Source organism: Tripterygium wilfordii, chromosome 23 (assembly GCF_013401445.1).
Source record: "Tripterygium wilfordii isolate XIE 37 chromosome 23, ASM1340144v1, whole genome shotgun sequence".
Lineage (NCBI taxonomy): Eukaryota > Viridiplantae > Streptophyta > Magnoliopsida > Celastrales > Celastraceae > Tripterygium > Tripterygium wilfordii.
In genome coordinates this window covers 11,702,087-11,729,686 of record NC_052254.1, presented here as the reverse complement: position 1 = coordinate 11,729,686, position 27,600 = coordinate 11,702,087, and the positions used below count along the sequence as shown (strand labels likewise).

General features: G+C 37.1%; 2 protein-coding genes and 1 pseudogene across 3 annotated transcripts; 1 reads left to right on the top strand and 2 right to left on the bottom strand.

The window, feature by feature from the left end:
* Window positions 1-3,241: 3,241 nt before the first annotated feature.
* Window positions 3,242-11,828, top strand: LOC119993514 (pleiotropic drug resistance protein 1-like). The gene is made up of 26 exons (XM_038840673.1): window positions 3,242-4,025; window positions 4,717-5,050; window positions 5,175-5,295; window positions 5,375-5,463; window positions 5,555-5,639; window positions 5,715-5,874; window positions 5,977-6,053; window positions 6,140-6,196; window positions 6,313-6,403; window positions 6,516-6,817; window positions 6,913-7,194; window positions 7,302-7,618; window positions 7,715-7,875; window positions 7,997-8,100; window positions 8,200-8,356; window positions 8,439-8,531; window positions 8,613-8,770; window positions 8,893-9,225; window positions 9,322-9,612; window positions 9,704-9,787; window positions 9,873-10,006; window positions 10,198-10,425; window positions 10,511-10,682; window positions 10,948-11,202; window positions 11,283-11,553; window positions 11,644-11,828. Exons 2-25 carry the CDS (start codon window positions 4,719-4,721, stop codon window positions 11,538-11,540), a joined length of 4,341 nt encoding a protein of 1,446 aa, XP_038696601.1. The 5' UTR covers window positions 3,242-4,025; window positions 4,717-4,718; the 3' UTR covers window positions 11,541-11,553; window positions 11,644-11,828.
* A 1,621-nt stretch (window positions 11,829-13,449) lies between these two features.
* LOC119993817 (protein TIFY 8-like) lies at window positions 13,450-19,075 on the bottom strand. 2 transcript variants are annotated; one of them, XM_038841090.1, is made up of 6 exons: window positions 18,382-19,075; window positions 17,234-17,427; window positions 16,700-17,142; window positions 16,499-16,586; window positions 13,966-14,194; window positions 13,450-13,766 (listed from the first exon to the last, which is right to left on the bottom strand). In XM_038841090.1, exons 1-6 carry the CDS (start codon window positions 18,689-18,691, stop codon window positions 13,690-13,692), a joined length of 1,341 nt encoding a protein of 446 aa, XP_038697018.1. In that variant the 5' UTR covers window positions 18,692-19,075; the 3' UTR covers window positions 13,450-13,689. The 2 variants fall into 2 exon arrangements, with proteins under 2 accessions (XP_038697018.1, XP_038697019.1); XM_038841091.1 differs by having other exon boundaries at window positions 17,234-17,424.
* A 4,321-nt stretch (window positions 19,076-23,396) lies between these two features.
* Window positions 23,397-26,313, bottom strand: LOC119992816 (annotated as a pseudogene).
* Between the last annotated feature and the right edge of the window lie 1,287 nt (window positions 26,314-27,600).

The window sequence follows — 27,600 nt, the reverse complement described above, 5'->3', positions numbered from 1 at the left end:
AGAGAGGTACAAATCAAAGGACAAACGACTGAGAGGCAACTTTCATAAATGCTGAAAAGATACTTTCCAAAAATACATTCAATATATGACAAGACATCCATATTGTAGATTTATGTGTTGTTTGGTTCGCGAAAATGCATGATACATGATAGAAATTAATGGAGAAAAAGAATACATGTGGTGGATTCCAGTAAATGTTCTCATAAACTCATGTAACCGATCCCAAATTTGTTAGATAAAGGTTTTGATGATGATGATGATTGGTTCGTGAAAATGCAGAATCCAACTTTTCAAGAAGAAGAGTTTTTTTTTTTTGTCAATGATTCCGATGTTCAACAATATCTCATATTTATAATTGACAGATTTTATGATTTGTTTACTCTATTTCTCTCCCTTTTATCTAACTTCCATCTCTTTGCCGTATTTTTGTCATATCATTTGATCAATCGACAATAAATTTGTATCTTCAATACAATTTGTGAATTAAAATGCAATGATTACAGAAGAGGAGAGAGGGCAATTAATTAAGCCTTTTAATCTTTTGTTCATTTTATATTTATGACAAACTTGTTTCTCGGTGTGTGTGTATATACATTGTAAAGTCCCGTACTTTACAATCCTTATAGGGTCAACATATGTTGAGTATGTATTCATTTGAATCGAACAAGTTTGAATAGTCAAATTTGGGGTTAAAAACTTTGGAAAGTAATACCGAGTGTCGCGGAGTTGATTATATGTGTTCGGGGTGCATTTCGGAGTGTTATATGGAAATTAAGCCCCACGCTTTCGAACATTCAAGGCAAGAACAACAACGCAGTTTGTTTCTAAATACTCCATCTACAACTCAAGACTCTTCAAATATCAAAGGTTTGTACTTCTTGTGCTATACTAATCATCACTTATTACTTGTACATTGAATGTGATTAACTTAATGAATTCAACATAAATATTTTCAAGTTATCTATAACGAAAATAGAATAAGAATAGTCACAAAACTTGATTAATACTAATTGGTAGTAACAGCTTTTTGAAAAAAGAGAAATAGAGAATTCTTATGAATCTATGTGACAACTAATTTTACAAATAGATTGTCTAAGTGTCGAACAAATTGAGTAATTGGTTAGAGCATCTGTTTTATATATACGTATAGATAGATCGATAGATTTTTTTCCTTTAAGTTTTTCTCTTTTGGTCAAATAAAAAATAATATGCTTAGAGACCATAGTTCACTACATTTATTAAACGAGGAGTGACATTAGGCATATGATTTCACAAAATTATTCATATTTTAGGATGAGCCAAATTAAGCACACACTTAAGCAAGAACAAACACAGTCGAGGAAAAATGAAGTCACATGATCTCTTCCAATTAAAACTAACATGTTAGGTTTTATCAGAAACCAATACAAACGGCAACTAGTTGTAGGCAGGCATGTGAATAGAAGTTATGCATGAATTATATAAATATATATATACATATATATATATATATATATATATATATATATATATATATACATGATGTGCCTTTTGACGAGAATTGAAGTTGTAAAATGAAACTGGTGGGGAAGACAATAGATTCCAATTTCAGCTTTCAGCCAACCGACAGGCTATAATTTTTCATCATTCAAGAACTTGACAACTATAATTTCCAATATAATGTTAGGGAAAAATGGGCAGACCCTTTTTTGCCGTGAACGATAAGATATATGTAACTGTTAATATATGTAAGTATACTTTCAAAAATATGTACATCTAAAATGGACAGACCTTTTCTTTACCCGGAACTATAAGAGTAATATATATGTAAGTATACTTTCTTTCTTTTTTTTAAACAAAGGAAGGGGACGGGAGAGACTCGAACTCGAGACCTCTATGAGATACCACACACATGAGTGTCATCTGAGTATAATTTCGGAGTACGGGTCGGTTTTCATGGTGGTTTTAGTCTGAGACTTTTAGTACGGACAGTCTGAAACCCAACTTTTCAACGGGAAGGACAAATAGTTAGCACATATACCCCGTTGGATTTGATATATGCCTTAATATGGATAAATGAGGATGATATATATAGGGATAATTCACCCATTTATCATACCCTATTAAACTTTCTCTTCCAATCTAAACAGGATGGAACTCTTACCCTTATTAACCATCCTCACTTATAATATACAAGTAGAGCCTAAGTGCATAGTACTCAGTAGGGGTGTTCGTGGTCAAATTTTTTTCAATTTTTTGACATACATATAACCGACCAAATGGTTGGTTATGTTTGGTTTTTGGGTTTTTTTTTTCAATTCAGTTCTATTTTTGGTAGAGAAATATGTAATTTTTATTATAAAAAATTGACTAATTGGTTCGATTATGGTCCGTTCGACTTTGGCGATTTTTTTAACAATCCTAGTACTCAGACCCTCAATATTTTATTCTAAGCCTTTAATGATGGCAACAAAGATTTTATTTTAAGCCTTCCAACTTGTTTGACACCTTAAAATAATACTTGCCTATGCTGTCATAACCAACAGGTAAAGCAATCAACCAACAGATAAAGCACACAAGGATTGACTAAACCAATAACAAGATTCAAGCCAGAACCATTGTAGAGAACTAAATCAAAGTCGTAAAATATCACAAGAGATTTACGTGGTTTGACAAAAACCTACGTCCATGTGCATCATAGATCAAGTATTTACTATATGGTAGAGAATATTACAAGAGAAAAAGTCACCAATTACAAGAAGAAACTCTCGCTCAAGCTCTCTGTGTTTTTTTTCTCTCAAACGGAGCCTCACTCTATTAGTTTGCTCACTTTAAGGAAATTAGGTTTAATTTATTTGAACATAAACTAAAAACGCATCAGATACGATTTCACTCGAGCTCCTGCTCAAGGAAGACATCTTGGGAGTCAAGCACACCAATTCCACTCGAGTTGACACTCGAGGAAGGCCTCTTTAGTCTTTGAGCCAAAATGATATATGTCCATAATTTTCCTATCCATAAACTTACATAATCTATGTGGCAAGTAAAATTGCACGTCACATAGATTAAAAAAATAAACAAATTTTATTAAATAAGTCACATAGGCATGTCACATGTTTATGTAAGTTTATGAATGCTTATTTTATGGATGTGTAGTGCTTCCGTATTTATATACATATTTATCAAATCAAGTAAATATATATTTTGATCATCGAATATAATTCAACCACCAAATTTAAATTTCTCAATTTATTCACTCACTATTCGTTTTTTCTCACTGCTGATCACCGGAGAATGACGCGGCAGCCGGAGTGTCACGTGGCAGTGCCGGAACTCCGCGTGGCATATCTAGACAGCAGCTTATGTGGTTTTTTTTTTTTTTTAAAAATAAAAAACAAAAACGTTACATCTTTTCTCTGTCTCTCTCTGTAAGCAAAACCCCGACTGACTCCATCAAATCCGAGCTCCGGTAAATCTATCCTCTCTCCGTCAGAGCCTTCGTCGGAAGGTGGCAGGATTTTCATTGCATTCATGCTCAAAAGCAATTATCACAAACATGTGTTGGAAAAGATTTTGTAGATAACTGAGGCAGTGCGACAATTAAGCGACAGCCATGAAAGGGGGTTTTCCTCTCCTTTATTTGGGATTGTAATAAATAATGGGAATTTTCGTAAAATAGCGCGGCGGACGTATTCGGCCGCCGGAAGAACCGAAATAATCTGTAATTCGCTACAAAGAGGGTCCTGCAAAATTTTTTTTCCCCAAACTGCTCCGGAAACTCCAGGGAATTTCCTCGGGCCACTCGAGTTTCGCTTTCCAGTGAAGGAACTTGTAACTTTTTCATGTGAGAATATCACTTTTTTTCGTAGGTAGATTTGGAAAGCTGAAGCCTGAAAGGTGTTCCAAAGATGTTGTGTAGAATGTCGTTGGTTTCCCGGAAGAAGAAGACCGGGTCGGCTCCGGTTTACTTGAACGTCTACGATTTGACACCCAGAATGGCAATGCTTATTGGCTTGGCCTCGGGATCTACCATTCTGGAGTGCAAGGTTTGATGCCTTTTTTATGTTTCTGAGAAATTATTTGGGTTTGTTTCATGTCAACAAGTAACCTGTAGATTTGGATTTTCTGTGAGGCTGTTGAGAAAAGAAACGGAAATGGGGTTTCATTTCTTTGTTGTGTAATTTAAATTTTCTGTTTGGTTGGTGAGAAAATAGGAAGGAAATGATTTATTAATTTTATTTTCTATTTTTATTTTTGAAAATACACTTCAGCAGCCAACAAAGTTAAAACTGTCACGTGGAGCTTCGGCGATGCCACGTGATACTCCGACAGCCACGCTCACTTTTCAGTGACCGAGGGACCTATCGGGAGGGAAAAAAACGAACAATGAATGAATGACCTAGTTGAGAAATTTGAAAACTTGATGATTGAGTTGAATGAGCCATAAGGGACCAAAATGGATTTACTCTTCACAAATCCATGTAAAATGTAAATTGTAATAGAGTTTGACCTTAAAAGCTATTACCAAATAATTTATGTGTATATATATATGTATGAATCACACACTAGTCTCCATTGAAAATAAGAATCAAAATCTTATGAAATATCTCTGCAGAAACAACAGAGAAGTATGTATTTCCGGATACTCAGCTGATTAAGCTTTAAAATCTTTCTTGAATGAAGTGTGTGATATATACTATATAGAGAGTTTAATTAATGTTTTGTTTGGTTGTACAGAAATGGATATTAGGAGTGATGCTGATGCATATAGAGTTGGTAGTGCACGTCTAGGGAGTTCAAGCATCTGGAGGAACACAACAATGGAAGTTTTCTCCAAGTCTTCTCGAGAAGAAGACGACGAAGAAGCACTCAAATGGGCCGCTATTGAGAGACTTCCTACGTATTTACGAGTAAGGAGGGGCATACTTGCTGAAGCTGAGGGACAAGCTAGAGAGATTGACATTAATGATCTTGGATTCCTTGAAAGAAAGAACCTCTTGGATAGGCTTGTCAAGATTGCGGAGGAAGATAATGAGGGATTCTTGTTGAAGCTCAAGGAACGCATTGATAGGTAACCTTTCAGCTTTCATTAGCTTAAGCTACTAAATTTGTGCAAAAGACTGAAATCGGGTATCTTTTTTGTGTTCTCCAACCTTTTGATGAAATGCTGTGTTTTGTTTCTTTGGGAATCACAGAGTTGGGATTGATATGCCAACGATTGAAGTCCGGTTTGAGCATTTAAATGTGGAAGCAGAGGCTTATGTAGGAGGAAGAGCAGTGCCTACCATTTTCAACTTCTGTGTTAATACCTTAGAAGTAAGTATGTATGCTGCTTCTGTTTATCTTTTTTTGGTTCTGATTGAAACTCAACTTATAATACTCCTTCTGTCGAAAGGGTGTCTTGAAATTTCTTCATATTTTTCCAAGTCAAAAGAAACCATTACCGATCCTAAACGATAGCAGTGGAATCATCAAACCGGGAAGGTAAGGATAAAAATTCAAATAGAATATCTTTCACACACTCTGCAATGTCAAAAACAAATCCAAAATCACAGTATTGATCTGGTCTATGCAGAATGACATTGCTTTTAGGCCCCCCAAGTTCAGGGAAGACCACCTTACTACTAGCTTTGGCTGGAAAACTTGATAAAGATTTAAAAGTAAGCACACAGTGGATTAAAGTCAAATATATATAGTCGTTCTAGTTATGATTTAGTTTACTTACTGAACTTCAGGTTTCTGGGAGTGTTACATATAATGGACATGGAATGAAAGATTTTGTACCGCAGAGGTCGTCGGCTTACATTAGTCAGTATGATCTTCACATACCAGAATTGACAGTGAGAGAAACACTGAATTTTTCTGCAAGATGTCAAGGGATTGGATCTCGTTATGGTCAGTTCAGATAAAAATATTGCTTTGACATGTTCATTAATAAGTTCACAACTAAAAATGTTCTCAGACTAAAACTGTTATCGGATTTCGAAAACTATGTAGAGATGCTGGAAGAACTAACAAGGAGGGAGAAAGCCGAAAATATTAAGCCTGATCCTGATCTTGATCTCTACATGAAGGTGAGAAAAATACAGGAAAAGTAAAATAGTGTTGCAAGAAGTGTTAATTTCATTAAGGAAATGCTTTGGTGCTTCTCATTTCACAGGCAGCAGCGCTGAACGGCTGGCAGGAGGCAAATGTCGTTACAGATTATTTTCTGAAGGTATTGCCTAAAATTTCAGTGGTCTGTGCTAATGAATTATCATGATAAGAAGATATGGACAATCAAAATAACTAAATTTGATTTACATTTTTTTCCCCTTTTTACTCCCTTTACAGATTTTGGGACTTGAAGTGTGTGCAGATACCTTGGTGGGAGATGAAATGATACGAGGCCTCTCTGGTGGACAAAAGAAGCGAGTCACGACAGGTACAAGATCATAACAAATAACTATATATGTTTTATTCATTTGGACAATCCTATTCATCGACACCAGATTTAAGGTTATTTGTCTGAATTGATGTTCTGTTGTGTGAAATAGGTGAGATGCTGGTTGGACCATCTAGAGCACTTTTCATGGATGAGATATCAACTGGTTTGGACAGCTCAACAACTTATCAGATAGTGAATTCACTGAGACAATCTATCCACATCCTCAATGGAACTGCTCTTATCTCTCTCCTTCAGCCAGCACCAGAGACATATGGCCTTTTTGATGATATAATTCTCCTCTCGGATGGCCAAATTGTGTATCAAGGTCCACGTGAAAACGTGCTCGAGTTCTTTGAATACATGGGCTTCAAATGTCCTGAGAGAAAAGGAGTTGCTGACTTTTTACAAGAAGTGCTAATTCTACTTTTGATCACAAGTCCTGCCTAGTTTATATTATTAAATGTATTGAGTATATTTATGAAATTTCCACGGTGGTTTTGCATTAGGTGACATCAAGGAAAGATCAAGAGCAGTACTGGATGCATAGAGATGAACCTTCTAGCTTTGTTACGGTAAAGGATTTTGCTGAAGCATTTCAGTCATTTCACGTTGGACGAAGACTACGCGATGAATTCACTGTACCATTTGATAAGTCCAAAGGCCACCCTGCTGCTTTAACAACCACCAAGTACGGTGTCAGCAAGAGGGAATTGTTGAAAATCTGCTTGTCAAGAGAATTTCTGCTTATGAAAAGAAACTCATTCTTCTACATTTTTAAATTGTCACAAGTGAGTGGTATTAATATTCATGGATAACTTACTTGGTTTAAATTCAGAAATTTACCATTTGAAGTTGCTAATTTATGGCTGTCCATTTCTCATCCTACCATTGACAGCTTATCATTATGGCTACTGTAACAACGACACTATTTTTCCGAACAGAGATGCACCGGGAGACCATAACTGATGGACAAATATATCTTAGTGCACTCTTTTTTGGTATGTTCATTATCACTTTTAATGGATTCGCGGAGCTTGCCATGTCCATCACGAGACTCCCTGTCTTCTACAAGCAAAGGGATCTACTCTTTTTTCCTTCATGGGCATATTCACTACCTACATGGGTTCTCAAGATTCCGATCACGTTTGTAGAAGTAGCCATTTGGGTGATCCTGGTTTATTATGTTACTGGCTTTGATCCAAATATTGAGAGGTGATAAAAGTCTTAAACAAATGAATTCAAATTTTTTGGATGATGGGTTGTACAGTTTGATGATTTCTTTTTCTTTTTCTTTTTATTAAACTTCAGATTTTTCAGACAATACTTCCTATTCCTATGCGTTAATCAGATGGCATCCGGATTGTTTCGATTCATGGGGGCTCTAGGAAGGAATGTAATTGTTGCCAACACCCTTGGATCATGTGCATTCCTTGCAATTATAGTCCCAGGTGGATTCATCATATCAAAAGGTGAACTAAGAATATAAGTATTCTTTTCAAAAAACAAAGAATATAAGTGTTTCTACTTCTCATCATTTTATGCTTATTAGTTTTGATGGTAAAGGCTGTTTCTCCTTTTGAACTGAACCAGATGATATAAAGCCATGGTGGATTTGGGGTTACTGGTTCTCACCAATGACGTACGCACAGAATGCTATAGCAGTAAATGAGTTTCTCGGGAATAGCTGGAGTCACGTAGGCATTTTCCTCCTGAACTTTGAATGATGAAAACAAACATAAAATAGAAGGCTGATTACAGAATTCAATCAACTGATAAGATTTCATTTGTTACAGGTTCCTCCAAACGAAACAGAACCATTAGGAGTTTCAGTCTTGAAATCTCGCGGAATTCCTACTGAAGCACGATGGTATTGGATTGGAGCAGGAACTTTAATAGGATATTGTATTCTGTTCAATCTTCTCTGCATTGTTGCTCTAAAGTACTTGAATCGTAAGCTCTACAATCTTCCTACTTTTTTCCGATTTCTTGAAGTTTTATTGCTGATGTTCTGAAATGAAGAAATGACATGCAGCCTTTGGGAAACCTCAGGCAGTAATATCCAAAGAAGCCTTGGCTGAGAAGATTGCTAGTAAAGCTGGAGAGTCGGTTGAGCTATCAAATAGGGGTAAGGTCTCTTCCAGGTGGATAATAGTATTTTCTTATCTCTACTTTGAGCGATAGTTTAGACAGTATTGTAACAATGCAGAAGGAGGAAGTGAGAGTAAAAGAACTGTTTCATCCAGGACTCCATTATCAAGGGTAGGCAGTTTCAATGAACGTAACCATAAACGTGGGATGGCTCTTCCTTTTGAACCACTTTCCATCACTTTTGATGAGGTCAGATATTCTGTAGACATGCCAAAGGTATCCCCAAGATCTTATCTAATAGACTATACTAGACAGGTGTTTCATATAAAGTTATGACATCTACTAAGTATGACTCCTCTGCTAATTTCAGTGCTCGCATGTATACTTCATGTTTGCAGGAAATGAAAACTCATGGAGTTACCGAGGATCGTCTAGTACTTTTGAAAGGTGTTAGTGGTACTTGTAGGCCCGGTATTCTAACAGCTCTAATGGGTGTTAGTGGTGCTGGCAAGACCACTTTGATGGATGTTCTGGCTGGAAGGAAAACCGGGGGTTATATTGAGGGAAACATCAAAATCTCTGGGTATCCTAAGAAGCAAGAAACGTTTGCTCACGTTGCGGGTTATTGTGAGCAAACTGATATCCATTCCCCACATGTCACAGTCTATGAATCGTTGATTTATTCTGCGTGGCTTCGATTATCACCTGATGTCAAGTCTGATACCAGAAAGGTAAATAAAAGGTTGAACAGCATTCAAGATATTCGATATTTTCTACGTCTTGTTTATCCATGTCTTGTTGAATCTAACGGAAATGATGGTCTGCAGATGTTTGTTGAAGAAGTCATGGAGCTTGTTGAGCTGAACTCTTTGAAGGAGGCACTTGTTGGATTGCCTGGAGTTAATGGCCTCTCAACCGAGCAGCGCAAGAGGCTGACAATTGCAGTTGAGCTCGTCGCTAACCCATCTATAATCTTCATGGATGAACCGACCTCAGGACTTGACGCCAGGGCAGCAGCAATAGTAATGAGGACAGTAAGGAACACGGTGGACACTGGACGAACTGTTGTCTGCACTATCCACCAGCCAAGCATAGATATATTTGATGCTTTTGATGAGGTGAGATAAAATGTTCAAGTGAGGAGCCAATCATGTCTTCATTGATATTCATTTATGTCTGAAAGTTAAAAAGTAATATATCTTGTTGCAGCTATTTTTGTTGAAAAGGGGAGGTGAAGAAATATATGCCGGTCCATTAGGCCACCATTCTTCACACCTCATCGATTATTTTCAGGTAGGGAAAAGAGTATGGTGTATGAAGCTCTTTCCAGTATATTCAGATAAAAAGCTGAATTTTTTTTTCCTGATTTCGATCAAAGGGAGTTGAGGGAGTTCCAAAGATTAAGGACGGATACAATCCTGCGACTTGGATGTTAGAGGTTACTTCAGCAGCACAAGAAGCAGCTCTGGGAGTCAACTTCACAGAAATATACAGAAACTCAGAGCTATATAGGTAGAGCAACATTAAAACCTGCCATTAGGGATTTAATTAAACAATCTCTTCAATTTTCAGACAACTTTAACTCTTCAATATGTCAAATAACTGAAATTGGGTAACTTGAACGAGAAGTTTCAATTATCTCACCAAAGCTTAATGACCTTTTTGTATAGCTATTGATAAGCTATTAATTGTCAATGATTCAGGAGGTGTAAAGCCTTGGTGAAGGAATTAAGTGTCCCTGCACCAGGTTCCAAGGATCTATACTTCCCAACTCGATACACTCAATCATTCTTCACACAGTCTATGGCTTGTCTATGGAAGCAGCATTGGTCATATTTGCGAAACCCACCATACACCGCAGTCAGATTCCTATTCACAACTTTCATTGCCATATTGTTGGGGACGATGTTCTGGGATTTAGGCTCCAAAACGTATAAAGAAGCTCAAGATATTGTTATGATTGTGTCATGATTTATACTAATTCTCCAACTTAAGGTAAGTCCTTGTGAATTGCAGAAGAAGGCAACAAGATCTCCTCAATGCAATGGGTTCCATGTATGCTGCTATTCTCTTCATAGGAGTACAGAATGCTTCATCAGTTCAGCCAGTAGTGGCTATTGAGAGAACTGTCTTTTACAGGGAAAAAGCTGCTGGAATGTATTCAGCTTTGCCTTATGCCTTTGGACAAGTAAACAACTAACTGTAGTTTGTAGAATTCCACAAGCAATTATGATACGGATCCCAGTAGCTGGTATCCCAATTATCCCAGATCTTGAGTTTTACGCACAATATTTCTCACGTGAGACATGGAGCTCACGAATTCAGTTGAATCTTGTGCATCCAACTTAGTAGCTGGGATAATTGAGATACCAACTTCTGGGATCTTAATCATTCACAAGGTAGACTTGCATTTTCAGTCCAAATGATTAGCTGCCTGAAAATTTATTTTGCAGGTCATGATTGAGATCCCATACATTTTTGGTCAGACTATCTTATACGGGATCATTGTATACGCCATGATAGGGTTTCACTGGACAGTTGCCAAGTTCTTCTGGTATATCTTCTTCATGTACTTCACATTATTATACTTCACTTTCTATGGCATGATGACGGTGGCCGTTACTCCCAACCACAACATTGCTGCCATTGTCTCCATCACCTTCTATTTATTATGGAACCTTTTCTCTGGATTCATCGTTCCAAAAACAGTAGGCGCACCCAAACCTCTCGTATTCAGTTTCATGTTTCCTCACACCCACTAATGGGTTTTATACTTGTGGTGTGACAGAGGATACCAGTGTGGTGGAGATGGTACTACTACCTGTCACCCGTTTCATGGACATTGTATGGACTAGTTTCTTCACAATTTGGAGACCTTGAAGATGAATTAGAGGATGGAGAAATAGTTAGTCATTTCGTTAGATCTTACTTCGGGTTTGATCACGACTTCTTACCTGTCGTTGCAGTCATAACAGTTGGGATTGCAGTATTCTTTGGCTTCATCTTTGGCTTGTCAATTAAAGTATTCAACTTCCAGAAAAGATAATAGCGTAATATAGGTAAATACAAGAGTTTGACAGTCTCCTCTTCTCCCTTTTCTCTTCATTATGCTGTGTTCAGTTGAAATAACTGATATATTGATTGTGCAGATTAAAGCATGGAGATCAGAAGAGACTAATAAGAAGAGGAGGAAGAAGATTCAGAGAGATTAGAAGTTGAATTTGTATCTAACGGTCAATTCTGATATGACCTTACAGAATAAATAAATGTAAAATAACAACCTATATATATATATATATATATATAAAAGTATGATACACTTCATCTTTTTTTCCCTCCTAAACTTGCAAGGATTTTTACCCTATTAATTTGTTTATTTTCTCAACTAACATTTCAATTGAAATAGTTAATTTATTCTTTCAACCAACAATGCAATGGGATATAATAGATAATGTTAACTAACAAAATATCCTTTTAACCAACTACATGATTTTTTTCAGATATTTTTAAAATATATTAAAAAAATTTGTGATAACCTTCAAAAACATAGAAAAGTATATTATCAACACTTTTAAATTTATATTAATTTTTTGAAATAGGATGGTGCAAACTTTAAAGGTAATTTTTTTAAAATAGGATGATATTAGTTCATAAATTGAAAAGGATAATTTTAGTTAATAAAAGAGTTATTATTGCATGAAGAGAGGTACAAATTAAAGACAAATGACCGAGCCAACTTTCACAAATGGTGAAAAGATACTTTCTAAAAATATATTCAATATATAACAAGGCATCCATTTTAGATTTAGGTGTCGATTGATTTGCAAAAATAAGAGTTTATTTTTCTCAATGATTTATATATTTGGTTGGTGGAATCCTAGAAAAATTGAATTTCTCTCAAAGGAGTAATTTTTTTTTCCCATAAAAATAGAAGAATCCTCTTTAAGGATTGAGGATCCTCGGTTATTTTTAATTAAATACTTATAATGTCCTTTTGAAAAGTACACATTTCCACAATATTTCATATTTATAATTGACAATATTTTATGATTTGTTCACTCTCTTCATCTCTCTATCGCTTTTTTGTCATATCATTTTGTCAATCGACAATAAATTTGTATCTTCACTACAATTTGTGAATTAATTGAAATGATTACAAAAGACCCTAGCTCGACCCCCTTGTCATGAGAGTTGAGCTCGGACTTGGCCTGAATAGGGCTTCCCGTGAGCCACCCTTGTATAGCTCGATTCATTTTCATCCCTAGACAACAAACTCATCCCCACACCCATTATTTTCTCAGAAAAAAATCCATACTTATTTCCCAACCCGTTAACTAACGGGGCATACCAATATGATTCGAGACGAATTCTACGGATATCTACCGGATAAGTATATTATTAACATCCCTAGCCAACGGTTGACCAAAGGGCTGATGGGGTGTTCGAAAGTGGTAGTAAAGAGGGAAGAAAGAAATGAATCTATTTCATGGCAACTCCACAAAAGAGTCCAAAAAACATAAACGTTGCTGGAGCCAGAGAGAAACTAGTGGGCTTGGACTGAATTTGCTTCGGACATCTTTGGGCTTGTCCAGTTCATTTTCCGGCTGGACCTATCAAATGAGGGACCCAAACCCAAGCCACAGTATTTGCGGAAGTTAAAAGAGAAATGGGCTTTAGAAGCCCAACCGAACCTACTTTTTGTCCAAGCTCATATTTGTGGTGGGTCAAAGTGCCACAACATTTGCTGTTACTAATGAAGAAGGGTGTCTGATGAAAATAAATCCAATAAAGGCTTGTCCAAATGGACCCTACCAATGTATCCCAAAGAGAGGCCCAGATAAAATCAGAACTTTCATAAGCCCATGTATATGACTCAGGCCCACCTTCACTAAGCCCAAGGCCTAAAAGATGAAAATGCAAATTCATAACTAATCTACAAAGCACCATGAGATGATGATGAGAATTGAGAAGCAGCAGCTCAGGTCAGTTGTGTTAATATCAGATATTCCGAGTGTCAAACCCAACAAAAAAGATCAAACTGGGTCCTCTGTAGACAAGATTTTTCAACCTAAACCCTCCCAAAAAGTGGACAAAAGCTAACAAAATATAAGGTTGAAACATGGATACAACAGAACAAAGACCTCATTCCTTCCTCAGAAGTCTGAGAGAATTGAAACCAATGAGGCTGGCTGTTCTCAGCTTTGTCTCTCTCTTTTATCTTCAGTACCAGATTCTTTTGCCTTAGCTATCGTAACGCCGCCTTGATGACCTCCTACATGATAAAAATAAATAATTAAAATTAAGTAACGGTAAACAAATGCGATATCATATGTACTTTTAGCCGAAGGTCCTGTTAGTTTCCTATCAGACGTATAAAGAAAACAATCGTATAGGAAAATCTCAAGGACAACACAAGTATACGAGTCCAAGTCATAAGCAAAATACAATAGATTTACAATATGAAGGATAACCTGTAGGGGCTGGCACTCGATCACCAGAACCGGTATCCTGGGCAGCATTGCTAGTGCCAGAGAGCCTCCCATGAAATTCGCGAGGGAATGCAGCATTACCTGCTATGCATGTTTCATACTCTCCACGGGACATGCGATCATCACTGGCTGGCCTCCCGGTAGATTTTGGTGAGTAGGTTGTTGACCATGATCCTCCATTTGATCCAGCTAAGGCCATTATGACATCTGCCTGAAATGATCAAGCAGCAGATAGTGGTGAAGGCATGCCATGTCTGAGAAACTCTTTTTTTGCCTTAAAATCTTCTTAAAGTTCATGCATTACGAATTGCCTCAAAAAACATTACAAAAGGCAGCTCTTAGTGCATATAACCCCTTAAGTGTGACTAAACAGTGTATCAATGTATAAAGAGAAAATGCATAATAATGCAAGTTCGTTAAAGGAAGTACCGTCAACAACGGATTCTTCAGCAACCCCATTTTGTTTCAACATTTTATGACATGGTGTTTAAGGCCATTCCTCTTTCATGACAATAAACAAGACAGGTAGGCATATCTATGTCACCCAATGAATCTTGAATTATGCATCATACTGTAGCTGCAATTCTATAGATGTATAAAACATAAGAATGACACATGACTGCAACCATTGGAAAACTGATTTCGAAAAGAAAAGAAGGGGAAAAAAAAAAACCAATTTTTAGGACCTTTCTAGGATACCTCGAGGCACAGTAACTTTAAATTTTCTTAAATATTTTGAAATGCTCCTCATTTTTAAGTAAGCACTCTTTTTTACCCAGAGTTTTCATAAGTTTTGAAATGTTCACTCGCAATGGCTAAAAACCTGTACTCACAAACGCCACAAAAGCCTACCATGCCTAAGGCGTCGTTGAAAACTACCCAATTTGTTACATCACTTAATAAAACCCTGAAAGTAGGTCATATGACAGTAGAATGACAAGCTGCACACAATGAACCAAACAAATTCAAGCAACCAACAGAACTCAGAACAAAGCATAGTTGGAACATGTCATGCATTGAACACAAACATCTTTGCGTGAAGTTCCTGGGACTTCATAAATTAATTTCAATTATTGTTCTGCCCTTTTAGTTTTTACCAAACCATTGCATCAGGCAAAAAGCTTTCCCATTTTTGTTCAAGTAATGAAAAGTGTTGCATATAATCGTACCATCGTTTTAGTAACTGTAGGATTTCAGTATTAATGATTTTGTAACCCATTTACGCAGGAAGTATATAAAATTATCACACAATTGTACCATCGTCCCCAATAAAAAGTTCTTAACCAAACATGGGTTTTTTTCTCACTTTGTTCTATTCAATGTTTCTTTGCTAAGACCATTTTCCCTTTCCTTAAACTGTTTAAGTGAGCTTGCTTATTAAATCACTAATTAGAAGAGGGCATACATGAATTGCCTGGAGGAGACTCTAGGATTCCTTATGCTAATTAGCATTTTGCAAGCAGGAAGTTTGGAAAGCAATAAATGGCAGCACTCATGTTTTTGTGAAAATTTTGATGTCGATCACTTTCATGATTATCCACTTAGTTCAGCCAATGACAAGCATTGCAACTTCCAGTTAAGCTAAGCATTGCTGGTGCCACTTTAGATGCAGGAGTGCTGCCATTTACAAATAGTTCAGCCAATGACAAGCATTGCAACTTCCATATGTATTGAATGAATTAATCTCTCAGTAACAAATAGGTTGTCCGTTGTCTACATTTTAGAAAGTTTGCGCGTCTCCAGGGCACAACACAGTGAAATGACATCTACCATTAGTTGGAAAGGGAAACTGAAGCCTAGATCCTTGTACTCATATAAGGAAAGCAAATAAGTTTCTGTCTGACAAAGGCTTGGGATGGTTCTTAGACCATAATGATGAAATTTCACAGTAAAGCTTCTTTAAGATCTAGAGTAATAATGCAGTTCTGCTTTTTCATTCCACGTAACAGCAAACCAAGGTTACCATGCTAAATTAAGCATGCAACTAAATCTGATTTTGAATTGTTCTTCTGCTATCTAACAAGCAAAAGTTGAAGATCTCGAAGGTAATCTTCCAATAAAAGCCACTTGAACATAAAGAGTGACAGTAGAGTACAACTGCCAGTGAAGATCTTATACAAGCACTCAAGGTATACAGAATGGAGACTTTGACCTAGCAATAGTACAGCAAGAAATCAATCTTGCAGAAACATATAACTCTTCAAATAATTAAGACCAGCCAAGAGGTTACGATAAGATATAACATGGTCAGAGGCCAATTAGACACTAATCTGGGGTTCTACAAAAAAGGTAAGTAGCACTCAGTTGCATCAGATATTGGTATAAATTCCGGTCATCATCAGCCACATTCGATTAATCAGCATATTTCACTTTCTTAAGAGAGTTCAATTGTGTAGATGGATTTAGGTCTACAGTCTTGACTAGGCATATGCTTAAGCTTATTAGTCCAAGGGCCAGTCAAATACAACAAAATACATAGCAGCCTTGAGAATTGGGAAATAAATAGAAAACAAACCTTGTTTGGGTGAACATCATCGAAAACATGTGCTTGACCACCATAAAATATAGTCATCTGCCGGCTGGCGGACATTAATCCCTGCCGACTGCCACCATAACACATGATGTCGATAATAGCATCAATCATTCTTTTTTCCCAAGGAACATGACTGAAAAGAAGAATCAGAATAGAGAATGAATTGTATTAATGAAAGCTCACTTTGGAGTAGATGATTCTGGTTCAGAAACATGAATCCCAGACTTTGCTCTGCTACCACTGAGCAGTGTTCCAGTTGAGTTGTTGTCAGAGACACTACCACCAGCTTTAAGGGAACTCAAAATCCCAGGGCCCTTGATTCCGGTTCTAGATCCTTCATCAGCAGCTGACTGAGATATAATTGTAGAACCAGTATGGGCATCTTTGAACCTGTTTGAAGGTACTTGCTGCATAAAAGGTACAAATTGGCTCCCACGAAGAGGATACTGCATCAATGGACCCATGGGTATGGATCGTTCCCATTTGGCAGCATTTGCATCAAATCTATTGCCAGTAGGAGGCTGCAGTATGAGAGAAGAAGTTGGCTTCAGGGACTGCATACCATGCAACACTTCATCATCGCTGGACCTTCTAGGACGCTCTCCCCCAGCCCCATTCCGAAGCATCTGAATTGTATATGGAAGTAATATCAGTTTTGATCTTTGTTTGGCCTAGATAATCGTAGGAATAAAAACATGACTAGATACTGAAACACACCTTCATCAAGTGCGAGCTCTCAATGGAGTCATGACCCATCTGAGGAATCCTCTCGCTGGATGATCCCATAAATGTAGAATCCGAATTGCTTCGCTTATTACCAGCTAATCTGTTGTTTATGTCATGTCTAGAAACATCACTCCTCGGACCATAAAATGGAACTCCCTCAAGATGTTCTCCAACCTGTCTTTCTACTAAATTGATGAGAAAATAAATCAAACTTTAATTATGATAGTTAGAGTCTCAAATCAGAAGATACAAGCACTAAAAGATGCTGTCATTTCAATAACACAATTAGAACAAGAAAGCTTAGAAAGGAGTAGTGCCCTCCTGGTGAAATCAACAGAAAAAGAAAACTCAATTTAAAAATATCACCTATAAAAATGACAAAAGCAAGTATATGATCACAAACAAAAGCATTTGGGCGGAGTAGCACAATTAGGAACTAAATCAAACTCTTCAATTTGTAAGTGAAGTTTCCATAAGATGCAACCAACTTGATATAGATAAATTCTGCTTTTTCAGCCTTTAAAGGTGAAACCATTAAGAAACACACGAAAAACCAATTGAAAAACCTATCAGTTGAGCCACATTAATCATTTAAATTAAAAAAAAAAGGGCCACATAAATGAAAACCATTGCAAAAAAAGACATCCATATACAGAAATTTCCCTTAAAAAACAGTAAAGGAAAAGAGGAAACTTACAAAAGCTACCAACTACATCAATGACCTCAATGAAACTAATCCATACCACATGCACCCACCGCAACCCCAGAAAAAAGTTTACATCAGCAGGTGAAAATCAAGAGAATCGATGCAGTGCACAGACAAAAAAGAGGGTATAACCCCCAAATAAAGAACAAAATTAGCACATCAAAGCAGCATCAAGGATTAAATAGAGTCTGTATATTCCCAGATGGACAATGAAACCATCAAAAATAGTTTATATGCCACTAGCCGATGCAGAAACTTCAACAAATTAAATATGTATGGACCAAATCCTTAACAAAAGTAGACATCAAAAGACACTCCTAACAAAAACTTCTCTACATCAACGAAGAGAAAAATCAAAATAATCCACGAACGTGCATAGGTTATGAAAACAACAAAGAAAAATGAAATCTTTTGTATCTTTGGACAAACTAACCTGAACCCAGATCAGAGGTGGTGGAGATGGGTCCACGGCCGCCCCCAGAAGACCCCCCAAGAGAGGCAGAAGCCGATGGGGACGCCTCTGCAACCCTTGCCTCACCAGTCTTCGGAGTCAATACAACAGAAGAATCAATACCGACTTTCATACCCAAAAAATCATGGAGCATTGGCTTCCCCTGCTCCTTCTGCTGTAGTTGTTGTCCTAATGTTTTGTTGTCAGTTCCAGTACCACTCATACTAATCAAATCACGGGCACCAATGGCATTGTAGATTTTGTTCGGTTGAGCCATTATCAGCCCTGCCATTTCACCTCCATAGCCATACCCACTTCATGCAACGGCTGTCTGTCGCAGTGGAGTCGCTCTCTCTGCTCTCTCTCTCTCTCTCTTCACTCCATTAGAGACTGAAAAAGAGAGCACGATTTTCAGGAAAGAGAGGGAGAATCAGACAGACCCAGAAAGAGAAAGAGCATTAAAAAGCAAAAGGTTCTCTCTCTCTCTCCATCAGTTGATGTATTGCTCAATGTAGTGGGGGCTTCTCTCTCTATCTGTATCTGGGTATTCAGTTGTTTTGTTGTCGAGTACAAATGTTTGTGGGGGAGAGAGTCTGCTGCGTTGTGCGTCCTCGCATATAACGGGGAGAAGACCAAATAGAGAAAGCGAGAGAGGAGAAATTGAGGGGTTCGAGATCATTTGTATTTCTTGCAGGACTATATTGTAACGATGGATTCTGCAATGAGAAATTCCAACCCCTGATGAAATCTATAATTACACATATGCCACAGCAAAGTTTCGTTATTCGTGTTTAGGGCCCATCTTCTCCTGCTCAAACTTTTTTAACCCTAATTTTTCTTTTCCACTCCAATTAGGAGAGGATTTTTTTTTTTTTTATTCGAGAACAACTCAGCAGGCCTGTCATATGGACAGCTCTCTAAGCTTAAATTCAAGATAGCATTAGGCAAGTGCAAACTCATCCGACAAGTTAGTTGGGCCAAGGTCATATGAACCACTTGAAAATAACTGCTCCATTTTAGAATCGAACTCCAAATAGATAATCAATTAGGCTATCGTTAAGTAATTTCCAATTAAGAGATGATATTGTTATGTAAAACCTAATGTAAAGTACTCCATAGAAGTTCATGGTAAAATGCCATGAAAATTTGATATTCTTTAAATCTATTTTTGATGTGAGTTTGGAAATCATGACTGAGTATCAAATCTTGACAATTTGACATGATAAGTAAAATGACATGATAAATTTATAACAAAAAAATAAACATTTTTGGTTATTGAGCCACTAAAAGAACGAAGTCTACTTGTACACATGCACTTGCACACCTTAACATGCCTTCTAGCATAGTCAATAGCAAATGCCCTCTCAATTATTAGACAATTAGTGAGTGACAACCATTTGGGTGATAGTTAATTGGTGAATTTTTCTGGTGTCAAATCGTATAAATTTGGGAGGTTATAAATTCGATTCATACTAAAAACAATATTCTTGTGCACACGGCCCTTACGGCCAGAGTTTAGGCCCATATCACATGTCTAGAGGATAAGCTTGCATGGTGTTGTTATTGGTTAAAAAAAAATGAGGGGTGTAATAGTACATGGTGATTCAATTTAGTATATTTTTATAATATGTAGACAAATATAAGGGCGGAAATGCAATAACCTAAAAGCCGGATGAATATGATAGAACTTATTCCCTTCCAGTAGTCGTGGTTGTAGTGCTCTCACCATTACTCTCTTGGTCTTACCTCCACCAAGCCGTCCCTTTCTTTCATTGGTCTTCGCGTAAAAGCAGCACACGCAATTTACCAATTTCTCCTTAGTTGCCACCACACTTTCCATTTCCGACACTTTTAACATATATTTTTCTAATACCCATTTTTTTAAAACCGATAACGACAACATAAAACTTATCTTTGGACATTCCATTTTAGACTCAGCATAATAATTATTTTTGGACCATTGGATTAGGGGTGGCAAAAAAAAATTGATTTCAAATTGGTTTTGAAGTGGACAACATCACATGTTTATGAAATATTTACATCTTCGGCCCCTAAATCGGATTGGGTTTCGGATGTATTTAATTTATCAAACTCGGATTAATTTAAATTTAGGTAATAACCTGATCTGGATTAGAGTCCAGACAAGTAAATTTGACAAGATTTATGTGTTTGGACTCCAACACCATTTTAAACCAGATAAAATTTTTGTATTTGGACCTGGATTTCGGACATATAACTTATGTCCAAAATTTGTTTAATTCAGGTCGGACAAATTCGATCATCTAAACAGAGTTTTACCACCCCCATTTTGGACATTCAATATGAGTCTAAACTCACATCGTGAAACCCATGCATACAAAAATTTCTCACCCGACGACAAAATAATATGGACCAAAACGAAACACGTGACAACAAAAATATTAACCTTAATGGAAATCAAACTCAGAATCTTCTAAATCCATAATGGTTGCCACAAAAAGATTGATCATTTTTTCCTAAGACTCGTCCCTTTTTAGGGCTCACCAAAGCGTTAAACTTGGGCAGTGAAATCATTACGTTTTATTTTGAGTCCACTGTGAGAAAGCAGATTCTTAACTTGTTGAAGAGCACTAGTTATCATTGTATTTGTGGGTGTCCACTATATCAACCAGATCATAAAATGAATGAATTACTGCATTATTGGGAAGAACATTACTCATACCAGGAAAGAAACCTATATGGCTAATGATTTCCACTAGTTGCCTTTGTTTTGCTTTCCTTAGCTCTTTTGTTACTTTTCTTTCTTTTTCAAAAATTTCCCCCTCTCAAGTAATTATAGCTTCTCCTTTTGGTGGACAACCATGGCCATAAGAGTAACTCCAGTGGTAAACCAAATATCAAGCACTTCAAAACCATTCTCTATCCTAAGTGGCATAATTTAATTGAGTGAATGGGTCCCATAATATACATTATTCATCAATACTTTATACTTTCCAACACTTCAAACTCATTTCTCTATTTTATCTCTCTTTCTTTTCATCACCTCTATCTTCCTTTTCATCATCTCTCTTCACTATTCATCAACTATATCCATACTTCACATTTCAAGTGTCATTTTCCACAACAACCTATAAAACAAGTGTCATTATCAAGAAAGTGTGTTTTCAAGTGTTCATTTTTATCCATTGTAGAACTCTAACACTCTAAATTTTTCATAAAGTTCACTTTTGGACACTTGAAAACTATGTTTCAAGTGTCCATTGGACATGCTCTAACAACACAATAGAGACAGAACGGGGAGAAATAGGAATACATGAAGACTAATAGAACAAGAATCTCAACCCACTCAAATCGATAAAATGTTGGAGTATCCATTTTGGGTTTATGGGTCTCAGTTAATGCTACGAAACGTTTTACGTAGCCTAAATTAGCAAGTACGGTCAACAATTCCCTTTCATGGTTTAAAATTACTCAACTTTATCCATGGACGAATTTTTTACGTTTTTTGTCCAATTTCGAATTAAATAGAGTATAACGATTCTCTTCTCTAGGATATGAAAATTTTACTTTTTGTCCAATTTCGAACAAAATTAAATCTTTGGACATCATTTTGATACCCAAAAGTTCGGCAATTGAATTAAAAAAAGACATTTGTTGATTAAGAGAATATTGAGTTTTTCTTATGAAACACATCGTTTAGCGTTCTCCAAACGATGCGGGATTATAAATCTAACACAAATACAAATAGAACTTTGTATCCAGAAGTCAAGCATGAAGTCATCGATGGAGGGCCCCGGACAAAGAGAAACCCACCATCGCACCCCAATCACACGCACAAAAGGCCACTCCCGGGAAGCCAATTTTGTCAACAAATCCACAATGATCTTCATGTCAACAGTATTCAATATGAGATTGTGATATTATAATCGAATCCCTAGCAACCAATCCACATATATAAACATCAGGCGTAACATCACTATCACATTCAGATAAATCCAATTGCCAAGTCTGAACTATATGACAATCAGATTCTCTGCAACTAATAATTATGCCCATGTTTAAATAATCTAATTTCAGTAACCTAACCACTCTCATTACCTGCTTTCACCCCATAAATCCACTAAAAAAACAAACATTCAGTGCAGCACAGTTTGATTACAAAGAATCAATAAGATCATCATTATAATGAGACCCCACAACCAACCACTTGAGTGATAGCCTGGTTGGTGAATCTCTCTGAGATCAAACCGTATGAACTCGAGAGGTCCTGAATTTGATTCCCACTTGGAGCAATACATTTGTTGTCACGTGCAAGGGTTTAGTCCAATTTACCCTGTCATCAAGTGAGAAATTTCATCAAATCGGATTTCTAAAAAGCAGGCTTCTATAGTGTCGTTCTGGGTTAAAAAAAAAAAAAAAAACACCTAAGACCCCACCAATAATAACTTATAGCAAAGCATATTACATTATGCACCCAGTTGGGGTTTCTTGCACACCTCAGGTAGTCTAGAATTCCTATGTGGACCATACATCTGATCAAGTGTGTTATCACTGGACCAGATTCCCTATCCATTCGTATCAAATACGCCAAACTTTCACTTTGAATTTGTAACACAACCCATTACACACACCAAAAGGCCAACTGTTTTTACAGGGAATACAGTTAAATGGTTGTCCGAATGGCTCCATTAACAAAGATGGTCTAGCATCAAAAACAAACATTTAAGACTGCGAGGACGGCTGCTAAATGATTTCACATACAGAAAAGTACAAGTTTCCCGAGTTAAACAAGATCAAATACTTCAACTCAGCTGAAAACAAAACATTTAAAATGTGCAGACACAGTTCAGAGTTGCAAGATTTTACATTGTCCTCGATTATATAGAATATGTAAGATCCAGCCATATACAGCACCAAGAGGAAGACATGACAACCCAATGAATGGACTCTTTTCAACCGTATGCTATCTAGGAATATCATTCACAACCTATAACAAGTTTAATAGTCATTAGGCAATGAAACCATCCAACAATAGCATCATTTTGCAGGAGCCAAAAAATATCAACAAACATCATCCTTAACTACATAAAATAGTTAAAACTGATAATTTTTACCTCGGACCACATTATATAGCTCACTTCATGGACCAGAAACAATCAACTATCTGGCGCCTTCATAGAAACCAAGACTCTAAATCTAGCTTCAAAGAGTTAAATGTTAATTGGTAGAAGAAGATGACTCCAAAGCAGTCAAGTCTGTTCAAATCCACATAAGATCCTAAGCCCAAATGCTATTCTAAATCTTCTTCAACGATGTCCAGCTCCTGCTGCATTCTTCATGTGTTCTAAATCATCAGAAGCACGTTTGCAGATGCCATTTGCACGATTTGTTTTCATAAATTTCACAGTTAGCGCAAGCTTTTCTCATTACATAGAATAACATATTAGCAAAATTAATCCCAAGGTCATAGAATTGTGGGAGTGAAACCAATAGGTCGTAGATTCAATTCCTAAAATAGTCACTCCACAAACTATGTAGGGTAAGGTTTGTGAATATCCTTTATGTCCCGACCCCGCCCACTGCGGGAGCCTTGTGCATGAGAGTTGTTATACTTTTACCTTTTAATCGAGAGTGAGAGAAAAATCTCAGGTTGGATGCAGATGCCACTGCAACCCTTTCATTCCCAGCCCATCCACATATTATATTTTGCCACTAATGCTTAACTGTTTGTAACTTACGGTCTCCTTGACTCTTTTCTTTATATTCCCTATCAACCTGTTGGCACTTGAAGCCAAATTCTCAGACAATCTTCTATGCTTAACAAGATCTCCTTGACACTGCTTCACCTTTTCACATTATAGATGATCTCCTTGCACATGATGGACCCCGTCAGTACATTAAGTACTGAGCAGCTTTGTTGGATGAGGTACATAAGACATCAAACCACATAGTTTATGTGCCATGTCATTCGTTCGTTGATGCTTTAACTCATTATTCAATAGCTGGAAAGTAAGATACTGAGGCACTATACCCCGCAGTAACATGTCCTCAAACTCTGCAAAAGCCTCTTTCAATTTATGCATTCTACAAAGCAAATGAATCAGCATGGTGCCAGTAGCTGGGTCCATGTCGCATCCTCTAGCTCTCATTTCCATACTAACTTGAACTGCCAAATCCAATCCATGTTCCTCGCATGACATCTTCCCTAGAAGATGGCAAGTAAGCCGATCTGTATTATGCCCTGATTCAATCATCTTGGTATAAAGGTTCATCCCCTCCTCAATTTTTCCAAATTTGGAGAAGTGCCTGCAAAAGTAGTTATAGGTTGTAGGGGTTGGGACAAAACCCCTACTAATCATGGTCGTAAGGATCTTACTAGTACTGACACTATCTCCAGCCTTGCAATAATTGGATTGCACACTATGGCATTTGGTTCAATCCTTCCCTCCACGTTTCATGCACTAATGAAATTGCCCTGTCAATATGACGAATCATACTGTAACCTTCCAAAATGATACCATATGTGACAACATTAGGGGTCAAATTCTTTTTTCTCATATCTGTTCAAAGTCCATCTGCATGTTTGAGTCTTCTTGATCTGAACCACCCATCCAGTAGCATATTGTAAACCCGAATTGTAGGAAGCCAATTTGGATCAAGTTCCTTCTTCCTGTCAGAGTATTCAGAAGCCACCCTAATATGACCTTTACAGAGAGAATCCAACAAAATCTCTAACAAATTTGTCACTAAATCAGAATTAGTGAATCAAATCTAGAATGCTTGCATATTCAAATGTTCAAATTGCAGGTTTTGTCATTCCTCCAGAATTGCATAAGCACAAAATGATTGGAATCCAAACAAGAAGAAAACCTGTAACTGCCTGCAAAATCAGCAATAGGTCTGAAAAAAAGTGTGGCAGAATTCTCTTTAAATCGGAAGCAATAGCTGTGAAAATCTAGACTCATAGCACAATAGAACAAGGAGCCACAAAATGAATTAATCCCAAAATAAAATCAAAGAAGTGAATTTATTCAAACCTCTAATTATATTTTCAATTAATCAGTTTGATTACACTGTAACTTCATATTTCAAACCACTCTAACAAAAGGCAAGCACAAACTTTAGAGATAAGAAAGGACACCAGCGCGGGAATACCTTCTGATCATAATGGCAAAGGTATCGCACGAAACCAGCTCTAATCCCTCATTTGTACCAATCCGGTCAAGAACCACGCAGAATCGAACTCCTTTACTTTCCCAATCAGGTAGATCATCGAAATGAACAGTGCCGGAGAGGATCGAAACCCCGGTTAATGACACGGAGTGTGCAGCAACTTAGGAGAAGAACGAAATGATCAAACACGGCTTGCACGAGAGCCGGTTCATGGAGATGCAGATTCATGGAAGCAAAATGAAATAGAGGAACGGGTTTGGGCTGGGTTTGAATTCTGAATAGAGGCTCGGTATGTGGGTTGGTCTGGCCCATGCAGCTCAACCCTCGGACTGACTGGGTTGTCTGTCTTAGATTTTTTCGGTTAGGGTCATCTGGGGCTGAGCATGGATATTGTGGATTTGTAAAATGTAAATTGTAATGTTTTTGGGCTTTTAGCCCAATTCCTTTTAACAGATTTATTGGTCAACCGATTTTTAAGTATTCTTATAATCACCAACAGACCCATCTTTACATGGGTCGGGTGAAATTTCGATTCAATTCCATGAGTCGGTTTATGGTCATGAAAGTCAGGCCGATAATGGATTTGTATGCAGATAAAACTGACCCACGCCCAGCCCTAGGGTCATCCCTAGGTAGAAAATGTGCGGCTAGCTTGATTTTAGGGTATGGACCAGCTTGCTTGAGTGAGACCTGAGAAGTTTGAAATTTGATTTGTCTGTGCCATTCCCTTCCCATGAGCTTTGGCAATAGCAAGCCTGCCATGTCTTACATATTTTCTCATTACTTTTCAATGTCCACGAGCATATGATTTGTTTAGTACTTCTCTTCAGTGCCATTACTCAACTGTGTTCGAACTTTGAATCCTGAATCTAGCCTCAAAGTTTGCCTTCATTGGATAGATCTGTCGAAAGTTGAAACTCTTATTGGGTCTTCAGTGTGGGCCGGGTTACGCTCCTCCTCGGCTTGAGTTCGGTTCGTTTGTTAGGGCCTAGCTTCGAGCTCGTTGAATATAGAGGCTAGCGAGCATGTCCTAAAAGTCGTAGGATAGTCCGATTCATTTGGTAAATGAGTTAGGGCCTTGATTTAAACCTGTTACTAAACGAGTTGAGCAAAGGACTTGGTAAAAGCCCGGCTCGACCAGCCTCCTTTACACCTCAAGTAAAAAGGTATCAACAGGACCCACTTGTCCTAATTACCCTTGAATCTATGTGACATGTGAAATAATCATTGATTATAAGCATACTTGTGGGTTCCGCTTAACATTCAACACTTCAAATTAATTTAAGGTAAATGGGACTCGTATTTTTTGTGGATTGTGTTATTATTTGTAGTAAAGTTGTTGGTCTATAAGTGGGTTAATTATGGCACGGACCTAATTGTCTGAATTTAGGTTGATATTGGATGTCCAAAAAAATAAAATTATATGATATCATTGTTGGTTAAAAAAAAAAAGGTTAGGTACGCCATCTCCATGGATTTATATATGACTAATGTCCGGTGCGATAATGTTTGCCAAATATGAATATGATCACTCCTTTTTCTACTCCATCCCTCCTCACCATTGGGGATATGGAAGAAATTTTGTTTTCCATTTATATCAAAAACATTCTTACTAGTTACTATGTAACAAATAGCATTGAGATATTATTATTCTATTTTACAAAATATTTTCCCCTCGATTTAAAGTGGAAATAAATTTAATTTATTGATCGATGATCAATTCCCAGCCCCTCTAAATTATTCATTTGGATTCCGTGGATACTCACTCTCTCATAAGAGGTCATAAGTTTAAGCGGTGGAGATGCGATTATTTTCTCAAATAAAATATACAATACCATATTCCCAACAATTATTTTCTTTAAATGTACTTTATGGCAAAGGACGGAGCGAGATTGATGGTTTAGTTGATCACATTTCCAAAAGTAAATCGAGATGTGTTTATTTCCCTACCAAATTAATAATCAATTATGATAGACATCGTATTCGAGTTGTCCTAGTTACTGAGTTGTACGCACAAAATTTCACACGCGTCACGTGTAGTGGTGGAGT

Excerpts from the sequence above, each read along its gene's own strand:
- LOC119993817 (XM_038841090.1), bottom strand. The coding sequence starts at position 18,691 with ATGGCAGGGCTGATAATGGCTCAACCGAACAAAATCTACAATGCCATT. Across the intron at positions 16,587-16,699 it reads CCAGAATCATCTACTCCAAA|TCGGCAGGGATTAATGTCCG; the intron begins GTGAGCTTTCAT and ends TTATGGTGGCAG. Across the intron at positions 13,767-13,965 it reads TCGAGTGCCAGCCCCTACAG|GAGGTCATCAAGGCGGCGTT; the intron begins GTTATCCTTCAT and ends TTTATCATGTAG.
- LOC119993514 (XM_038840673.1), top strand. The coding sequence starts at position 4,719 with ATGGATATTAGGAGTGATGCTGATGCATATAGAGTTGGTAGTGCACGT. Across the intron at positions 8,532-8,612 it reads GGTTGAGCTATCAAATAGGG|AAGGAGGAAGTGAGAGTAAA; the intron begins GTAAGGTCTCTT and ends GTAACAATGCAG. Across the intron at positions 10,426-10,510 it reads TGGGATTTAGGCTCCAAAAC|AAGAAGGCAACAAGATCTCC; the intron begins GTATAAAGAAGC and ends TGTGAATTGCAG.